Source organism: Equus quagga, chromosome 21, assembly GCF_021613505.1.
Source record: "Equus quagga isolate Etosha38 chromosome 21, UCLA_HA_Equagga_1.0, whole genome shotgun sequence".
NCBI classification, from domain to species: domain Eukaryota; kingdom Metazoa; phylum Chordata; class Mammalia; order Perissodactyla; family Equidae; genus Equus; species Equus quagga.
Genome location: NC_060287.1, coordinates 11,241,056 through 11,262,282, shown reverse-complemented (window position 1 = coordinate 11,262,282; position 21,227 = coordinate 11,241,056). Strand labels below are relative to the sequence as shown.

At 33.0% G+C, this 21,227-nt stretch overlaps 1 protein-coding gene across 5 annotated transcripts in view; it reads left to right on the top strand.

Moving 5' to 3' along the window:
- Positions 1-21,227, top strand: part of ROBO2 (roundabout guidance receptor 2) — a 567,226-nt gene that overhangs the window by 491,564 nt on the left and 54,435 nt on the right. For all 5 annotated transcript variants that reach the window (XM_046648104.1, XM_046648103.1, XM_046648102.1 and 2 more), the window contains exons 16-19: positions 1,025-1,149; positions 3,436-3,607; positions 13,162-13,344; positions 20,805-20,847. In XM_046648104.1, the coding sequence (XP_046504060.1) occupies positions 1,025-1,149; positions 3,436-3,607; positions 13,162-13,344; positions 20,805-20,847 (523 nt within the window). The remainder of the gene's footprint in view (positions 1-1,024; positions 1,150-3,435; positions 3,608-13,161; positions 13,345-20,804; positions 20,848-21,227) is intronic.

The window sequence follows — 21,227 nt, the reverse complement described above, 5'->3', positions numbered from 1 at the left end:
ATTTTTTAGAGGACTAAACTGTGTAGAGTTACGAAAACACTAATCCTTTTATATAAAAATACTTTAACACCACAAAATTCTTTGAATTTTAACTGTTGGTAGTTTGATTTTACTTTTTTCTGCCTTTGATTTAAACTCAGCGGTTCACTGAGAATTGATAGATTTTCCTGCAAACATAGCATTTTTTAGTTATAATTAGTTATAGGAGAAACGGTAAAGGAAGAGAATTTTAGGAAGTTAAAATCTGTCCATTTCGCATTTCACCCAACACGAGCTGTTTTCATTTATATCTTCAGAGTTTCTTGCCCATCAATATAAAATAAGTTTTAAATCTTAAATTATGGGTCAATTTATAACAGTCAATTATTTTTCCTAATATGAAAACAGAAGTATTTTTTCTCTGTTGGTAAAACTTATCGCTGTGTTTCTGTTTTTATTTATGAAACACAAACTAAAATGAAACCAAAATTGTCTGTAATGCCACCACTCAGAGAGAATGATTGATTGATAAAATTTTGGAATACGACCTCTCAGAATATTTTTGATAGCAGTATCTGTTTCAGAAAGAGAACCAATGACAGTCAAAAGAATCAAAGTTCTAGAATCAGACATACCTGGGTTCAAATTCTGCTTCAATGTTTAACTTAGATAAGTCTCTCACAAGCCTTTGGTGTCCTTATGTGTAAAACTGAGATAAGAGTTGTTTTAACTTCCTAAGGTTATTGTGAGAATTAAATCTGACACATGGCTTAGTTCTGGGCATGTAGAAAACACTCATTAGAATGTTAGCTCTTAAATTTATTATTGAGTACATATTACCATAGCTGTTATGTTTGCTTTAAATCTGTCCGTTATATTTAAAAGACGTTTTTAAAAAACTGTCACTGTTGAGCACTATATGCAAATTCAGAACTACTGGAAACTGGAACCTCACGCGTCTTGTCTTTGCATTCATAATCTGTAAGCAGCATTAATGCACACCGAGACTTACAGTTTGTGTTTACTCTAATTACTTCCTCTGCAGCCCCAAGCGCCCCTCCACAATCTGTCACTGTGCTGACAGTTGGAAGCCACAATAGCACAAGTATTAGTGTTTCCTGGGATCCTCCTCCTCCAGATGATCAGAATGGAATTATCCAAGAATATAAGGTAGGGCCTGGGTGAAGAAGGAAGGCTCGCAGATAAAGGTTCCCAGAGAAGTCTCAGTGTCACGTGGGTGAAGTACATCTCTGGTGGCCTTCTCATTGAGTTTGAGTGTAAAGTGTTTTTTTTATATATTTGTCCAACAGGTAAAGAAACAAATGCATAGGGATTAGCACCTAACTCCAAGGTCACAGATAATGCACACTAAGTTGGACAAATAAACCATGACTGTGGAGTAGTTTTCTTTATAATGTGACTCCAGAACCTCAGAGATTTAGAGATGGGGTGCAGGGTAGGTAGCGAAACTGCCTTTATCTTCATTACTGGATGTCAGTGTCTCAGGGTGACCATCTTTAAACTATTTTCTCAGAAAAAGATACTTCTCGGAGTTTAGAGAGTTGAGGTGGGGAAAGGAGGGTGGGCAACCCCAGCACTCCTTCTATGTTCCTCTTTTATCAACTTATTGAGATTTTGTAAAATATTTCTCTTGGAAAAAGGGAGCCATTGAAAAAATAAATTTTGAAAAAACTCACAAAAAACAGTCGATTATCTCATTTTTCAGCTAGTGAATTTGTTGCTATTTAGAAACTGTATATCCATTGTTTCACTGCCATTGTTTGATGTTTAAGAGACAGAAGATGTCTAACCTTGAGAAATAAGGTTCTGATTAATTGCGATGTGATCAGACCACATGTGAGAGTAGAATGCCTCATTAAACCTTGTAAAACTGCAAAACTATGATTTTTCACTGTTAATAAGTTTTGTAGAATTCTGACAATATCATAGTAAATAAATCTATTAAAATAGGAAACTAGACATCCCACCTCACAGCAGAAATTCATACTCACTGTGTGAAATTATGCTGAATAATTTCACTCAAAACACTGCAGATTGAATTTTGTTATTTCGAAAATAAAAATGATACATTTTAAATAGAATTGTCTTAAATTAAAGGCCAACTTAAGCTCATGGACAGAATGTGCGTAAGTATTTATTTTAAAATTATTCCCATCACATTATAAAGAAAATGTGTGTAAGAAATATAAGAGTAAGTGCTTTTAGAATAGCATAATTATATAGATTCTAAAGTTTTACAAGTGGTAGGACCCATTGTTTTAAGGTCAAAGAATTATCTACTTGTGTGTATGTGTGTGTGTGTTTTAATGAGGTTAGGATTTTACTTTGTATCATCTGGGACTGAATATCCAAAATGTCCATTTATTTAAATATTGAATTTTTTTTTTACAACTGATACTTTTTTTCATAAGTTTTAAGCTTTCTCATTGATATGAGATTGCCATATTTTGGTGGTGAAGTGTCTGTATCTGTTAGGGCTAAATATTCCTCCATTAGTAACACAGGTATCATAGTATAAATAAAAGAAATATAAAATTCACAGGAATTATTTTAAAGAAAAAGATTCAGGACTGACTTGTTTCAGAAACAAACCATGTGTGTTCCTACTTATGCATCTAGACGTAGATTATGAAATATCATATAATATGAATACAATTAGGTACAGTGGAATTCTTTTGTAGCACATTTTACAGTAGTGGATTTCTGTATCCCAGGAGAAGGTGTGCCCTAAAATTTGATTTCTTCTTGAGGTAAAAACCTAGCTCTTTCAAATCAACGTTGAAAGACTTCCCACCAGCTTGTTCTCTCGGGTGTGTGTGTGTGTGTAGATATGTTTTTATCAATATTAAGATTTATTGCTGTCAATGTAAATATTGGCTTTAATTTCATCTCAATCAATACCTATAACTTAGGTCAATTAATCTTGTTAACTACTTTTGTGTAAGTTAATATTTTCTTAAATGAAATATAAATTACTTAGATGTGTATCTATATAGCTTGGATATTACAACTCATAATCACCATATTTTTAATAGATTATATGCATAATAAATCTTGATAAATAAATTAAGCAGAGGAATTTATGTGTTTTAATCCGTACCCAAAAGCTGTTTGCAACCAAGGACCACCTTCCAGTGGTGTTAAGGGAATTCTTGTGTTATGAGCATTCAATGTTGATTGTAAGATATAAAGAAAAACGTCATACTGTTAGCTTTCCTTATTGTTCCTTCTTTAATGCACATATACACACATATATACATATACATACATATAAATAAACTGTAGAAATTAGGCTTTAGAAAATGTTATTCACAAATACTTCTAAAAACCTAGAAAATAGGTAATTCTTAAAAAAGTATTTAATCAATTATAATAGTTTAATTACCAGAAAGGATTATTCTATATTCTTTTGTTATTCACATTACATTTCTGTAGATCTGGTGTCTGGGGAATGAAACACGATTCCATATCAACAAAACTGTGGATGCAGCCATTCGATCTGTAATCATTGGTGGATTGTTCCCAGGTATTCAATACCGGGTAGAGGTTGCAGCTAGTACCAGTGCAGGAGTTGGAGTAAAAAGTGAGCCACAGCCAATAATAATTGGTGAGTACCAATCTATGTGGTCTGTGCTTTACAATCAGTCAACTGATAAAAGGTACATTATTTTTTGGAATCCACGTCCTAACAGAAAGATAAGCACATATGAGAGATAAAGTGTACACATCATATATGCAAATGGGTTAACTGCCTAGAGTTTCTTACAAAAATGCTTAGCAATTGCTCATGCTCTTAAGAGTCTCACAGACTTCTTAAAATTATGATCACCAAGAGTTCAAATGCTGAAAATTGGTTTAAAAATTATTTGTAATCAATTGTTTATTAGCATTTTTGGTGCCATTAAAATATAATAGAAAATGAGACAGTTACTGAAGAAAGTGCATTATGTTTCCAATCTATATGCTTCCTCTTAGCCAGAAAAATGTCAAAAATTAATCAGAAACAGGACAAAAGAAACTTTGTAATCCAAATATACTATCCCAAATAAGAAATCTCTATTAAATCTATTAAAATCATTACAGAAAAATTTTCCCTATGGATCATGTTTACCTGTTCTTGAAATATATGTAAATGGCATCATACAGAATATAATGTTTTGTGTCTGGCTTTTTTTCACTAAACATAATGTTTTTGAGATCATCTCTGTATGTATTATGCAAATCATATATTTTGTTTCTGAGCAGTATTCAATCATGTGAATAAACCATATTTTGTTTCTCTGCTTTCTCTTGAGAGAATGAATGTTCTTGTGTAAGTCTTTTTGAGGACATATGTTTTTATCTCTTTTGGAGAAATACCTAGAAGTGGAATTTCTGGGTAATACGAATGGTATAGTTCGACTTTGTAAGAAACTGCTAAAAATTTTTTTCAAATTGAATAATTTTATACTCTCACTAGCAAAGAAAATGACTTCCAGTTCTTCTACATTGTTACAGACATTTGATGTTGCCAGTCTGTAATTTTAGCCATTCTAGTGAGTATAAAATGGTACCTCACTGTAGTTTTAACTTCAGTTTTCTTTGATGACTAATGATGTCGAGTGTACATTTGCTTATTGGCCATTCACATATTTTCTTTCATAAATTTTCCAAGTTTTTGCCTTTTTAGAATTGTATTGTCTGTCTTTTGTTACTGATTAGGAGGAGTTTTTTATGTGTTCCGGATACAAGTTCTTTGTCATATATTTGTATTGCAAATATTTTCTCTTAGTCTGTGGCTTCCCTATTCTTTTTCTTAGTAGTGTCTTTTGATGAGCAAAAGTTGTAAATTTTAGTGAGCTACAATTTATCGAATTTTTTTCATGTTTAGTACTTTCTGGGCTATTGTGTCCTACCTCTAGATAGCAAAAATATAAGAAATATAAGAAAATCTTGTATTTTCTTCTAGAATCTTTCTAATTTTAGCTTTTATGCTTAGTTCTAGAATACATCTTAATTGCTTGTGGTTTGAGGACGGAGGCTTATTTCCATATAGGTATTAAATTGTGTAGCCATCATTTATTAAAACGACTTTCCTTTCCCCAGTTAACCATGTACGCGTGGATCCATTCCTAGGTTCTCTGTGCTGTTCCATTTGTTTACATGTCTATGCATATGCCAAACTACATTGTCTTGAGGACGGTAGCTTCTGGTGAGACTTGAAATCAAGTAGTGTGAATACTTCATCATTTTCTGCTGCTAAGTTGTTTTGGCTATTCGAGGGCTTCGCCTTTTCCATAAACTTTCCAAATCAGCTTGTCAATTTCTATAAAATTATATTAGAATTGTGATTGAAAACACAGTCAATCTATACATCAAATTGCGAAAATAAACATTTTAATTGAGTCTTTCTCTCCTGAAACATGATATACCTCTCCATTATTTAAGAATCCTTTAATTTCTCTCAACAATATTTTGCAGTTTTCAGTGTGTGATCTTACATATGTTTTGTTAAACTTTTTCCTAAATGCTTGATTTTTTTACACTGTTATAAGTGGATTTATAAAATTTTCTTTTCCAGCTTTTCTATATTATATATGCATTTAATTATATTGTCCTTGTATCTTGTGACCTTACTAACTTCACTAATTTATTTTAATAGTTGTGAAATACTTTTTTCTGAGTGTTTCCAGATAATCATCTGTTTTTCTTTCTCCTTATCTGTGTTAATGTGGTAAATTCTATTGAATAGTTTCCAAGGTAAATAAACCTTGCAATCCTGGGATAAATTTCATTTGGTCAAGATATATTATGCTTTTTACAGATACTGCTAAATCTGATTTTCTAACATTTGGTAAAGAATTTTGCATCTCTGTTCATGAGGGATATTGATGGTAATTTTTTTTTCTTCTAATGTCTTTGTCAGGTTTTGGAATCAGGGTGGCTGGCTTTATAAAATGGATCGGGAAGTATTCCTTCCTCCTCTAGGTTCTGTAAGAGTTTTTGTGGGGCTAGTGTTATTTCTTGCTTAAATATTTTCTGGAATTCAGCAATGATATGTATGCCTAGACTATTCTTTGTGGATTTTTTTTTATGAATTTAGATTTATTCAGAATTTTTATTTCTTCTGTGTTGGTTGTAGTAAATGGATTTTGGGGTTTTGCCTACCCATGACCTTCTCCAACCCATCAAAATTGCTGAATTTACTATCATGTGCTTATTTGCAGTATCTACTTATTATCATTGTACTGTCTGCAGAATGTATGGTAATGTTACCTTTTTCATTCTTAAACACTGGGAATTTATGTTCCCTCTCTGTCTCTCTCCCCCTCCTTCCCATGTTATTCAGTCTTGAGAACAATTTTATTAATCTTTTTAAAGTACAAATTTTTTGCTTTGTTAGTTTTATTTGCTTTTTTATTAATCAATTTCTGCTATTTTTTCTTCTATTTACTTTTATGTCTCTTCTTAACATAAAAACGTATCAATTATTTGGACCTTTTTCTTTTCCAATAGCATATTCAAAGCTATAAATTTTCCTCTGTGCTCTTCTTTAGCTAAATCTTACAAATTTTTATGTTACACTTCCATTCATCATAAAGTTAAAAATATTTTCTACTTCCCCTAAGGATTTCTGATTTTTTTTGCAGAGGTTAGAATTGTATTGTTAAATTTCCAAATGTTTGGGGTATTTCCGGATAACTTTTTGTTACTGATTTCTAATTTAATTTCACTGAGATCAGAGAATGTACTTTGCATGAATTTAGGCTTTTAAATTTGGAGACTTATTTTATGGCCCAGCATTTGGTCTTAGTGAACGTTCCTTGTGCACTTGAATATGTGCATTTTTCTGTTTTGGAGTAGAATGTTCTACCAATACTAGGGCAAATTAGTTGAGAGCATTATTCAGGTCCTTAGTAATTTTCTATTTGTTCTTTCTGTTAATAAGAAAAGTGTCTGGAAACCTATTAGAATATAGATTTGTGTGTTTCTCCTTTCTGTCCCTAAGTGTTTATTTCATGTATCACATACTCTCTTCTCTGTTTCAAGTGCATGTATTTTAGGATTGTTATATCTTCCTGATGAACTTACGCTTTATTATTATGAAATGCCCTACTTTTCTTCCTAGTAAGAGTCTTTGCCCTGAAATTTACTTGTTCTGATTTGAGTATAGCTTCATCATCTTGTAAGTCTTGCATGGTTTGTGTTTTTTCCTATCGCTTTATCATAACTTCTGTTTCTCTGTATTTAATGTCCATGTCTATTATTTAAAGCACATATTGTTAGGTCTCCTTTTTGTATCCAGCGTAACAATCTTTGCCTTTTAATTGGAGTGTTTAGACAATTCTCTTTAATATAATTATTGATGTGTTTGGGCTTACAATCACCATCTTGCAATTTATTTCCTATCTGACTTCATTCTTATTTTTATAGTTCTGCTTTCTTCTGGATGATACCTTTTTTTTGTTACTGGTTACTCTAGGAAATATAATTCCATTTTCCTTCCTCTCAATCTTTTTTGCTATTGTTATACCTTTTATTTATGTATATGTAATAAACACCAGTATACAAACTAAAGTGTTATTATCAGTTTTGCTTTAAAGACTCAATTGTCTTTCAAGTAAATTAAAACTGAGAAAAAATATTTTATGTTACTCATCATTATCTGGTATTCTGCTCCGTAAATTCAGCACCCTCAGTCTTCCTGATTTTCTCTGTCTCTTCCCCTTCATTGAATCACATTTTACAAATTGTATCCAGATAGAAAGCTATGAAAATAGTAAGATTCCCCTTATGTATTTCCCTTTTGTTTCCTTCCCTTTTGTTTCACATATTTTGTCTAATTTTCTACTTGTTTGTAACAGGATTGCTTAACCCATACCTGTTGTTTATGCGGAAAAGTGGAAGCATCCAGTGAATTATTTATTTCAAAATAATAAACCTTTCTGTTCTACAATCCATTTGTTTTCTTCTATATTTTTGTTTCCCTCTGAAATTTTTCATATGTTCATTCATTATGAGTATTAAGTCCATGAACATATTGTAATAGCTGTTAAAAAAAATCTTTTCTCCTAATCTCAACATGTGTGTCAACTCATGGTCCATTTCTATTGATTACTTTTTCTCTTGTCCTTGGGTCATCTTTTCCTAGTTTTTTTTTATTATTTGCTTGTTCTTGCGTTCCTAGTAATTTTTTACTGTACACTGGACATTGCAGATGTCATACTATAAAATTTTGTGATCTTCTGAGGAGTGTTGAGTTTTGTTCTAGAGGCAGTTACGTTACTGGCTGATCATCTTGATCTTGTGGTGGCTTGGTTTTTACATTTTGTTTGTATGGGACAGTATGTGTTGTGAGTTCTTCTTAGGTCAAAACCTCAGTTTGATCTTTAGGTCTAAGGCATGACCTTCCTGGGGTTTCAGTGAAAAGTATAATGTGTTTATCTGCTCCTCCTAACTTGAGGAAATTCAAACTTCAAACACCATCTTCTCTGCAGTGGACATCAACTAAAAAGTCTGTTCAGCCTTTCCAGCCTTCTAGCTTTTGTTTTCTACCAGATCCTTGGGATCTTCCTTCTGCATTCACAGTTCAGGTTTCACCCTAAGATTGAGGGAGAATTTATACATGAGTTTGGGAACATCACTCTCCTGTGGCTTTTTCACATGGTCTCCCCTTCAATTTTCAGTCACTCTAGCAGCTCTGAACTCTATCCTTTGACACCTCATACCAATAAGATTGAGGTTTTCCACTTGGATTCTAGCTGCCTAAAGCCACATGGGTCGAGATCTCTAAGGGGAAAAAAATCTCATAGGTGCAGGTTTCCCCCCGTGCAGTTCCCTTCTTTCCAGAGGCAAATCCCTTCGGTCCTCTCTGCTTTTATTTGCTTGTGTTTTTAATTTTTTTAAATATTCTTCCCAGAGTTTACATATTTTAAAAATATTTGTCCAGAGTTTGATGAAGTGAATGTGTCGTTTCCACTATTTTCTGTTTATTTTCAGGATTGATGCCCAGAACACACTGCCAATTTCTGGGAAATTGTTTCTTAGTACAAAGTATTTATTGTATGTGAATAGACTTAACCTTCTGTCATAATGTTAAAATTTTTTAGACTCTCCAAGTTTTCTATCTTTTGTATATTAAAAGCATTAAAGAGAAAAAGTTATAGTATTAACTTTCCTTTAAATTGCCTTCCCTTTCTTAATTAGTCATACAGACTGAATTAATTTCTTAACCTGAGGGAAACCTATAGTCTTGCTCTTCTGAGATTTTCTAAAATAAATTGGAATAAGAAAGAAATACAGGTGGACCCAAAAGGATTTAACTGACACATATGTATATATTCCATTTATAGTATTTAGAAATACGCCATTAATTTCCACTTAAAAAAACTAAACATGAAACATATTTAAAAAGTATAGTTTTCTATGAGAGCTCCTAGATAAGTAAACAAAGGTTTTTTTTTACTATCTTTCTAGCATATATGTAAAGTGGATTTACTGAATATAATTTTTCTTACTCATAGATGAGTGCCAAGTATATATGTTTCCCTTCCATTTTTCTTTTTTTTATTACTGTGTCTTTAGTAATAAATATAATTCTTAAAGTTCTTAAGCAAGGGAAAGTTTTCTTTTTTTTTTTTTTTGAGTAACTTTTTTTCCACAAGATTTTGGAGATTTATTGCACTTGTAAGCAGGTAAAGAAACTTCAAGAATATCACTTAACCAAGCTCATGTCATGGCAATTAAGAATTAATAACTGTATAGTAACAAAATAATAAAGTTAATTTAGATTATTTTAAATCAAATAGAAAGTTTTCCTTAACTCTTCTATTGTTTTGAAAAAACTAAGAATCTTCAAATGGATAATGAGTACCTTTTAATTTATTGTTTAGTGTATTATAAAATTCTTTTCAAATTTCTCGCTGAAGTAAAAAAAATCTAATAAATGATATTCTTACGTCCTATTCAAATAGTTAAAATATGCAATATTCAAGATGTAATCAAACAGAATTCTACCACTTGGAAAACATACATTCACATACACACACATGCATACACACATGTAAGCCCAATTCAACCCAGAAAAGACTGTCTTTGAGAGATTTATTTCTTCTTAATATCTACCGTTGTACTGAAGAAGCCTTTAATTGTTTCTTTAATTACCCCTGAATATCTACCTTAACATCTTGTGTGATAACCTTATCTACACAACTGTTATTCCCTAGTTGAAAATTGATTTAGTGATGGCTAATCTCCTTTTATGTTTCAGTTTATGCTTTCGCTATCTATTCAGTATCTATTCAGTACTGGAAACAGCACTTAAAGTGTCTCAAGCTCTTCCTCGTTTCCCCCTTGCCTTAATTAAATCATGTATTGGCATTTGATGTAATTTATGGCTGATAATTTTAGATTTGTCTTATGCCAGACCATGTACTGTTTCATCTATTCCTTCTCAGTTTAGTTTTCATTCCAGAAAGTTCCATTAAGAGATCATTAATTAAAATATTGTATAAATATAATAAGCAGTTTGACATAGGCTTAAAAGTAATATTATTCTTTTGTCTATAGTTTCCACTGGTGAGATGACTTTTACATGAAAGTGTCCATCGTTCTATATTGTTGCACTTACAAACACAAAAATGCAACCAAATACATTTACATATATAAGCACCAAGCAGTATGCCAGATACCAAATTTACATTGACTTAAAATTTTCAGTAATCTTACTTAATAAAATAGCTATTTTGTTTTAATCATTTGAGCATTTCATGCTTACCTTACATAGGTTGGTAACATGTGGAACAGCTGCAAACTTTCACAGTAATAGGTACAATCGAATCTGATGTGTCTAATTAATTTTTAGTCCAACAAATTAGTTTTGTTCTTCATTACTCTCTATGGGAGAAAGACATTATATTTCATTATATTTTTTGTCTGCAAGAACAATGGAACGTTGCAGGTCACACACATCCCTTGTCTATGCTCTAATTAGTCCAACTGACAACATTGTTTCAAAAATACCAGCAGCATAAGAAATGGTAATACACCTTGGGTAACATAAATATTGCTCTATATTAAATATGATATTTTGTGGACCTTTTACGCAAATGAAAGGCAAATTTTCTTTTCTCTTTGTTCTACAAAGTGTTTGTTTTCTTTTTAGTAACTACTAGTAATTAGGAAAATCACCAGATATGTGTATGTCTCATATTGAAAATAGCTCATTATAAAAACATTTTTTACTATTTTTAAATGTATAACAAGGGCAGATAGATTGGGAAAATGAACCAAGTTTACTACAAAAGTGAATCTGTTTTTTAAATCTAGAATTTAACACAAAAGATATTGCAGAAACGGAAGATAAGGATGGATAAGAAAATGCTAGCAGCTTTAACAAACAAACCTGCATTCTGATTGGCTAAATTAAATGGAAGTTTCTTTGTTATTCATAGTCCAGTCTAATATGGGTTAGCAGAGTGGAGGGTGGGGTTTCTACTCCATACAGTTATTCGGAGAGTCTTCTCATCAGTGACTCTACCGTCTCTTAGGGGGTGAGCATCCTCCATCAGATCCCTTGTTTCTATCCAACACATTAGGAAAGTGAGAAAGTGTTAAGTATTGTCACAGCAGCGTATGGGTCAGGTCTGAAGGTAGAATGCATCATTTGTGCCTATGCCCTATCGGCCAATACTCAGTCACTTTGTTGCGCGTAACTACGGGGGAGTCTGGGAAATGTAACCTAATTTTCTGCCCAAGAAGAAAAGAGAAACTGTGGTATTCAAGTAACCTTTGGTTTGTAGGACTCTCACATCTAGATAATTTACAACTTACATGCCCGAAGTTACCTGAGAGGCTCGTAAAGTAACCCTTAGCCTTACATTGGCCATAATCATGAGTCACAAACTACTTTGTTCCTATTGACCTGTTTACATACATCATCTCAAATAATCTTCCCAAATATGTGACATAGACAATACTGTTGCCAACTAACAGAAACAGATACTCCAAAAGATTAATGCCTTACATAAGCCTACTGCTTACTTAGCTAGTAAGTGGCAGTGATGGTATTCAGACTCAGAACTTCAAAGACCATGCTCTTTCTAATATATTACAGTGCCATCATAACTAAAACACTGAAAATCACACATTTCTTTGCTGTGATATGCTGAGATTTACCATTTCTATTTTGAGTACAATTTATTTTTTAAAAGTCTTTGATTAGTCATTAGTGAGGTATGATATTGACATTAGAAATCACTGAGTTCTTAGTGTCTAAATTTCTTAATCTATTAAATAAACACCTAAATCTTTGCTCTTCAAAGACGTTATGATTCCATGAGTTTTAAGCCTATTTTAAAATGTGGATCAAGATTTTGTTAATTATCTCTGAGAGATCTAAATTGTCAAAACATGACTACTTCTAGAATAATCTTAGTCCAGATTTAAATGTATGTTTTAGTTACATAGGCCTTAGAATTAATTTTAAAATTGTCTTTTGAATTCAGCTTTCAAGTGGATTTTCAAATTAGTTTCAATACTTTAAGGGAATACATGAGTTTTATCCTTTCATGACGTTTTAATTATAGATACTAATCTCTATGAAAGGATGTTTCCATAATTGTAATTGTTTTATATAGTAGTTTGAATACATTACAGAAAGTTAAAGGGCATTTGATCAAAATAAGTTCCTTGGTAGAATATTAAGGATAATATTAAGGTGCATATTTTGAATCATGAACATTTGAATTTGGACAGTGCTGTAGAGGGAAGACAATTTGCAAATACCCTTTGCTGAGTATTGTAGTTGCTTTTTTTTCTTTTAATGAGACTATATTAAAACATGCTTTACCTAGATGAAGAACAGTTATTATGATTTCAACCACTAGCATTTGTATTAATACTTATTTATAAGGCAATAAATCAAGAAGCAGTTCAGAATCTATTCATAGTAAGTCAAAACATAAAGGAGGAATGTTCTTAATCACATTTCAAACTCATAATTTTCTTCTTCTTCTGAAACTTATAAAATATGCTTATCAATAATTGTGGCAGGCTCAGGACCCAACAAATGTTACCTGCCTTCAAAGGAATTTTCTAATTCTCTGTGCCTTTGGTGTACCATGTATGCATTCCTGTTTATTTTTGTATTAATGTTTACTAAAACTATTGTTTCTTCCATAGGGGGACGTAATGAAGTTGTCATTACTGAAAACAATAACAGCATAACTGAGCAAATCACCGATGTTGTGAAGCAACCAGCCTTTATAGCTGGGATTGGTGGTGCCTGCTGGGTAATTTTGATGGGTTTTAGCATCTGGTTGTATTGGCGAAGAAAGAAGAGAAAGGGACTCAGTAACTATGCTGGTAAGAGACTATTTCCAGCTAAGAAAACTTCTTATCTTTAGGAATGCGATGAAATGAAAGAAAAACAATGAAATGGAATAACAAGTGAGCGAAGGAATGAATGCATGTTTTTGGCTTGTTTTAAACACCTGCTCTGTAAAATGTCCTTATAAATAAGATGCTTCAATGCATTGCTCTTCACCATATCACATTATGACCATAAGGCCATCTTTTTGCTTGTGTCTCCAGGAAAGCATAACAAGAGCACACACTCATAAATACTTAACCATTTTTCTCAGCTCCTTCTTCAAAACACACAGGCATACACACAGAGACTTTGCGTGCTATGAAGCCATTATTTGAGAAGTGGATTTAGTCAAGAGCATTATTAAAATCCACAGGAAAAAGGGAAAGATTTGAAATATAGCTTTTAGTATTTCAAGATGCAGATTACAATAGGAAATGTCCCAGATGGAAAATACAAACAAGCAAAAAATTTAACTAGAATTGGTAAGACTGGTGAGGCATGAATTAAGGAATTTACTAGTCACTTAAATAGGAGGTCTACTTTAAGGTGACCAATCAACATTTTAGAAGGAAGGAGAAAGAAAAGGAAAAGAAGCAGCAGAAGAAAAAGAAAACCCGAGATATTACCTGTAGGCAAAAATGTTTTTTTCCTGGAATCCGAAACAGAATTTCAAGGATGTCTAAAACTGTGGCCTTCAAAATATTTCAAAGGAAAAGAGAAAGAGTGAATGAGAGAGAAAATGATTGAAAGAATGAACTCAGTCCAGAGGCTATGTTCAGTAACAATTTTACTTGCAATTCATTTTAAGTATTTTCTCTAACAACAATAATCATAAAAAGAAATTGTCTTGCAATTTTTCACACTTTCTAAAATTTACAAGGGAACAATTTTAATTTAAATCATCCTACAAGCACTTTAGAAATTTCAAGACATTTTATTCCATCTTCAATCTCTAATTTTAACTTTGGCAAGAGGCATAAATTTCTTAATAACTGATTTTGACAGAAGCTTCATTACTTGTTAAGCTTATAAGCTGTTGGAGCTTGTGAGCTTCTAAGCTGCTGAGAACGTCTAAATAGTGCAAAATGGAAGGAATAGCACCTACTTGGTTGTCTTGCTTGTTATTTAACAGCATTTAAATATGATTATTTGATTATAACATTGTGGCTCATGTCCGTATCTTATGAAAATAAAGTTTATTAGGTACTAGTTAGAATAAATTCCAAGGACTAGAGAAAGTCATATAGTGTATCCATTGAAAGGGACTTCCATGCTTTGTGACTTGCTATTGCTCCGCCATTCAAGTTCCTCATTGGTCGCTGATGCCTGCTTCCTTATGCTTTGTCATCTAAGTGCTATGGCACCACACCAGTGAGGGATTCTTCCCAGAAAGGGATGCTGGGAGCTAACTGCTGAGTGTGAGAGTCTTGAACATTAATGATACTTTAATGCAACTTCTTGTTTGTAGTCCAGTCCTCTGCCTTCATTCTTCAAAAGTATTGTCTATCAATCCATCTGTTTAACCAATCACCTTGTTACGTTTCATCTGTGACACACTCATATAAATCATAGAAAACGTAAGGCAGAACTGATTTAATTCAAGGGCTATTTTGTGTTTATCCCTTTGCTTGACTTCAGTTACAATAGTAAAAGATTGACTCTGCTGGTCACTTCAGTGCAAAGTGTTAAGAGACCCACATTTGGAATGCTGCATTTTCACTCTCCATACTTCATTCACTGACTCCTTATAAACAACAGGGCTCTCACAATTACCGGGTTTGTGCTTTTACTAAAAGTACATCAGACAGACTTATTTTTTCTTCTTCTCCTTTTTTCTTAACAGCAGTCCTTTGCAAAACCTGTGAATTTAATTTGAAAATATCTGTTGGTCTTTGAGCTTGACAAGAATACTCCGTTTCCTATTATCATTTCTCATTGTGATTGATCTCCGTCTGCTTGTAGAAGAACTGCTAACTCAGAAGGTGCTATGCCCTTCAAACATTTTGGAATAAGGCCAAGCCAGAGAGCAGCCTTTCAAAACCTTTATTCTTAATTGATAGATGGCTGACTCTCAGAGTGGATTCACCTTCAGCTAGTAATTTGCCTTCCAGCAACTGCTGTTCTTTTCATCCACACGAGAAGCAAATGAAAATCCAAATCATAGGTTCTTAGCATTGCATATCTGACTTGGTGACGTTTTCCACAGACTTCCCTCCATAAGTAGCCTGTCTTCTACCTTTTAAAGTTTTCATATTCTTGTCCTTATACAACTTAGAGAATATGGGGATTTTAAGTGAGAATAATTAGGGGATTCTGTATTTATCATATGCTTAAATTTCTGATATTTCATGTATGAGCTAATGATCCATTTTAAGAGCCCAGAGATTTCGTATGGGGCTATTTTTCTCTGAAGCGTGTTATAAAAATTAAAGAAAATATACTGTACTTGTACTGGTTCTGTTTATATTTTGGTTTTCATAAAAATTTCCCTGGGAATCTTACGAATTTTACAACTATGTAAACTAAACCCAGTAAAGTTAAAACAATGTGATTTTACTCACAGGATGAAGAGCCTCACATTTTCACTACATGGTAATGTCTAAATAGTCTCAAAACTTTATTATTGATTCATGTAGCAGCAATAATTTTTTTCCAAGTGAACAAAAAGTCTACCTTAGGATCAGTATTTAAATTAATTTGTAACATAAGATACTTCGTTTATTTCAAAACCCAGTTGTGATCTTGGATTACACTTAAACATCTGAAGTAATTTACATATATTAAGAGACTTACATCTAATAAAGTTAGACTGTCCCCAAGCAGAATTGTAAAGTAGGTGAAACTTGATTTCAGCACTCTCTTTTTCCTACTCCATTCCAGGTTTCTTCTTAACCACTAGAGATAGAATAGGAAAGATTTTTAACTAACGGAGAGACATATAAATCTCTGCAAGATGTCTTCCACTCCCCCTGTGTAGGCAAAAACTAACCCACTGCCTTTTGTTGTGGCTAGTCTTTGACTCTGCATCCTGTAGAAAAGTAAATTTGAATGGTTAGAAGAAAGGGAAAAACCCATGCTGCTCAGTGTTGATATTTTTCTTATGTGTCAAAGGATTTAACATATTTATCATAGAACACCTGTAGATTAACACCTTAGCTTGCAACAGCAACTATTGAGAATCCAAAGAAAATTTAAATATTTAAATGATCTGAGAGGAGGATTTGGCCTGAATATGTTTTACTTCTTTACACAGCAGAAAGTAGAGATTTCCCAAAGCCAGAATTACCACTAGCTTCCTATTTTATTTTTTCATATTTATACTTTAATTAGTCAAATTCTTCAGACACAAACATTCACCACTGGTTTGCGTGTGGCACAAAGAAGGGTGCTGGGACAAAAAAGATGTCCTCATATTTCATTTTCCACGTGAAATCATTGGATACTTTTCTGGAGCAACATGCAGTGTTATTTATCTTATTCTTCATTGAACACTAATACTCTACTTGTCACTGCATATGAGGTTCCTGGACTCTAGAAGAATTCACTACCTGACTTGTTATAGGGTGAAATCAAATTGTAAAGAGATTTGGGCAGACAATATGGAAAATATTAGATCATTTTGAATCTAGAGAAAATGATCATATATATAACAGTGTTTGTGAATAGAAAAACGAACTGCATAAGTCTGAGAAAAAAGCTAGATAGCTTTCATTTTCATGAGGATTCCATATAGCTATATTTTATAGAAATATATCTAATATATATCTGTATTATAATCCTCTTGGAGGATACATGACCCTTTTAAACTTACATTGTTCATTTTTCTATTCAAAGTTTTTGTCGTCAACTTTTTAATAAAAGTAAACATATTTCCACTTTTAAAAGGGTGAGTTCTATTTTATGAATATTACCTCTGAGGATAACAGATTTTATGAATCTCAGTAAATATAAACAATTTAATGAGTGAGCAGATTATGAAATGCTAAACACTTCATGCATAGGTTTTAAAACGGTTGGTGAAACGTAATTTATTTGACAAAACTGTCCAAAGACAGTTTAAGATTTGATGGAATTTTTATACTCTGATTATCTGGGCTGAGCTAATGCTTATTAAAAGAGGATTAATCTACATTCATGTTTGAAAAATTGCTTATCAGGAAAGGGAATGAGGGTTGGCTGGCAACGTTAAAGTTCCATTTGGAGTAGGAAAATGTGGTCCAGTGGAGATAGGCTCTCTGAAACCTTCCTCACCTCAGAATGTCAATTTACGACGTAGTTATGTTTCCCTTCCTTCTCAATTCTAGCAGGCATGAGATTAGGATTAATCCTGCCATATAATAGTAGAGGTACTTTGTATATGATATAAACTTGCAAAATCTCTTTACCTTACATCCTTTGCAAATGTTGCAATAAACTCAAAATATTTAATGCAATTCTGAAACATTTATGTTTGTGGTGTCTGTAGAACATTTTGGAAACCTTAACACTATTCAGTTAGTTTTAGCTAAAAACTTTATACGTTGCTCCCTGAACGTCTTAATTTTAGATGCTAGCAGAAACTTCTGGTAAAGATTCACAGTTATTTCAGATTTATGCCTGATAAGCACAAAGTTACCACACTGGGATTATCAAAATCATGACTAGAGCAAGATTATCCAACCACCTACCCACTCCTTCACTCTCTTGCTTTCAGCTTCAAGGTAGTTCAACGTCTCTTTGCAGTGGTGAAAAGCTTTTTCAAAACAGCTTTCAATTTGGTGTGGCATTTATTTGTATGCTCCTCTCTCTCTGCGCAAAAATCGCTGATCAAAACACCAAATGTAACTACTACTTTAGGAGTTCTAATGGTTCATCCTTATTTCTCGTCTGCTTTTAATCTCATGGTCTAATGGAACTCAGTTACTTTTGGTTTACTATTCTAAATGGAACAAATCTAAAAGTTTTAGAGCATGGGGTAAGAAGAAAACTTTAAAAAGTGCCCTCTTCTCTTCCTTAGTTTAAAGACAACTACGCAACTTTATTAGGACAAGGGTGTTTTCTTTCTTTCTTACTTTTTTTTCTGATAGAAACATACAAAATGGAAGATTCTCATGTACACCAAATGGTGTCTATAGGCCGTTTTAAGTTAGTCTTGTATTTTCATGATGTACTGTGTATTTTTGCCTTTGTATAGTTGGTGTGCAGAAATATAGCCTTTGAAGAATTTACCCTTGCTTAGGATGTAAAAGTTAAGCACAACTCAATTTTCATGCCTCTGCTTCAGTTGTCCTCCTTTTTCTAATAGCATTTATTGCTCTGGCAGTAACAGAAAGTTTGGGTGGGAAGAAAAGAGCGTCTAAATTAGGGAGAAATACTTAGCTTCTCCCCACATGTCTTCTAAACAGCATGATCAGAGGTGTGCGCCTGCTAATTTGCATATTCACAATAATTTTCGCAATATTATCTTAACTCTCTTTTAGTGCAGTAAAACAATCGCTTAGTAGTCCATTAACAAAACCGCATAACTAGAAAGTCAGATCCAATGGAAAGCTAATTAGCTGTACTGTTTTCACATTTTGTGGGTTTTTTCCTCTAATCAAGCCTTTATTTAATACCTTCAATGCTCAATTTTTTTCATTAATTGGTTCAGATTAATTCTTGTTGTTGTTGTTATTGTTGTTAAAAGCAGTTATTAAAGGGACTCAAGGTGGTGTGGACACACTGCTGATTCCTGTTTCCCAGCACTGAAGTGAGCCATCAGGAAGCAGAGTAATGACAGTATTCTTTGATTTTCTCTGAGGAGCTGTCCATAGCCTGTCCTGGGCAGGTGCAAAAGTTATGTCAAAATTGTCTGATAATGCGTTTGCGATGTTACCTGAAAAATTGATAAGGCAGTGTACTTCAGGTGCCAGCAAGATGTTCCTCAAAACACTGCGTCACAAAGTCCTGATGGACCCCTGGAATTATTATATCAGCTGATTATGATGTCATGAGAGATACGTCATTAGATGACCTTAGGAAGGGGACTGGGGAACTGCATTTGGGAATTTACAAAATTTAAAGAGTGATCATATTTAACAGTGCAAACGTGAGGGACAGATAAATTATGGAGAGATTATTCAAATTAAAAAGTATTTACTATGTGTATACTTTAAGTAGCAATGTCCTTAGTTTATTTAAAATATGCATCCTTTCTTAAAATTTTCATCTATTTTTACCTTTACTCATTGAGTAAAGAAGTCATAGTAAATATAATCAATGTCTTCCAAAGATAGGATATGTTGGGCTCACATCTCAGAAATGGTATTTTTTGCTTCCTCCTTAGTGATTGGTTTAGTTAATCCGTGTTAATTTTGGTCATACGTGCAACTGTGAAATCCATAAACTTCTAAACACCAAATTTTTTCCACGATTTTCTAGTTCAGTTCTGGTGGCAAATTTGACCCAAACTAATATGAAACTATTTATAAATTTTATCCCACTAACCATGAATATTCACATTTCACTGCAAAATATTAAATAACTTTGAATATCGCTGCTGCCTTAGACTCTCTGTGGAGTATGCATCATATGACCTTTCTCAGATCTGAAACATTTTGATTTCCAAATATATTTGACTGCAAAAGTTTTGGAGAAGGGGTAATGGACATGAACTGATATTTATGTTCTTTGGCCCATCCATGAAACCCACTTTCACGTTGTTGGTTTTGTGGAATGGAATCTGGTGACTGGAAGGAGTGGATTCTCCAGCCTGTGGCTCTACTGGATGCTTATGGGTATTATTAATAAGTTTCACAGTTTTATAAAGGACTTGAGTTTTGTAATCGTTACATACGATTGGAACCTATTCAGTATCAATCATTTTCACGAGGATTGGATGATGAAACAAAGTACTCAATACGTTGTTCTCTATTAATTACAGTTCACATCTATTGTAATTGTAGTTGTTCAACTTAGAGTGCCTATCAGCGTCCCTAAAAGTGTCTGTGAAGGTCAGGAATATGTCGTCAATCAATACCTGTTTCACTTGTTTCATTGGAAGGATGATATTACCAGTTTAAACTGTCCTGTTTCAATTTCTAGTATGTGCATTTTGCATTATGCCTTCTAAATTAGGATACCCATTTAAGATTAAAAGTCCTGATTTGATAATTTCACATTAATGCATATAGATCTTCCAATACCACTGTATATATACCAATGGTAACCATTTTTGACCTCAAATACAAGTTGCCGCTTTGACTTAACCATACATTTAGCTTGAAGAATTTTAAAATATCTTAGTAAAATTGAGGCAAATGATGGCTTTGCTCTGGGCCATACCACTGCTTTTTACTCTCTGTAGAATTATGTTAATTATATTTTGTTAAAATTCCCAGAGGCATCAGTCCTACACTAAGGGCCAATATGTAGTTGTTATTAATCGTAATTAATATTGACTACTTGTGTGTGTGTGTCTTTCTTTTTTTTACAGTTACATTTCAAAGAGGAGATGGAGGACTCATGAGCAATGGAAGGTATGCTAAGGGATTTTTTTTATTACTATTTTTAATCAGGACTGGGGAAACTCTACAGTACGCGGCTATTATTATAATAAACGATCACTTATAAGTCTGAGAATTCTAGGAGGAATTAAATGACTTACCACAAGGTTTAATGATCTATCTGTTGTGCACTTTAGAGGAATCAAGTCCAGATGTTTCATATCTCCCAGATGCCCCTGAAGAAATTAGTAGTAAATATCACAAGGAATGTGTTCATTTGTTAGCAGGATGTTTATTGCATTAATTAGACATTAGCAAATGAAGTTGCTGTTGTTTAAGACTCCTTATTGGCTCTCGCTAAATTGCTGTGAGTGAACAATTACACATAATCGATCACAAAGTAAATGATTCAT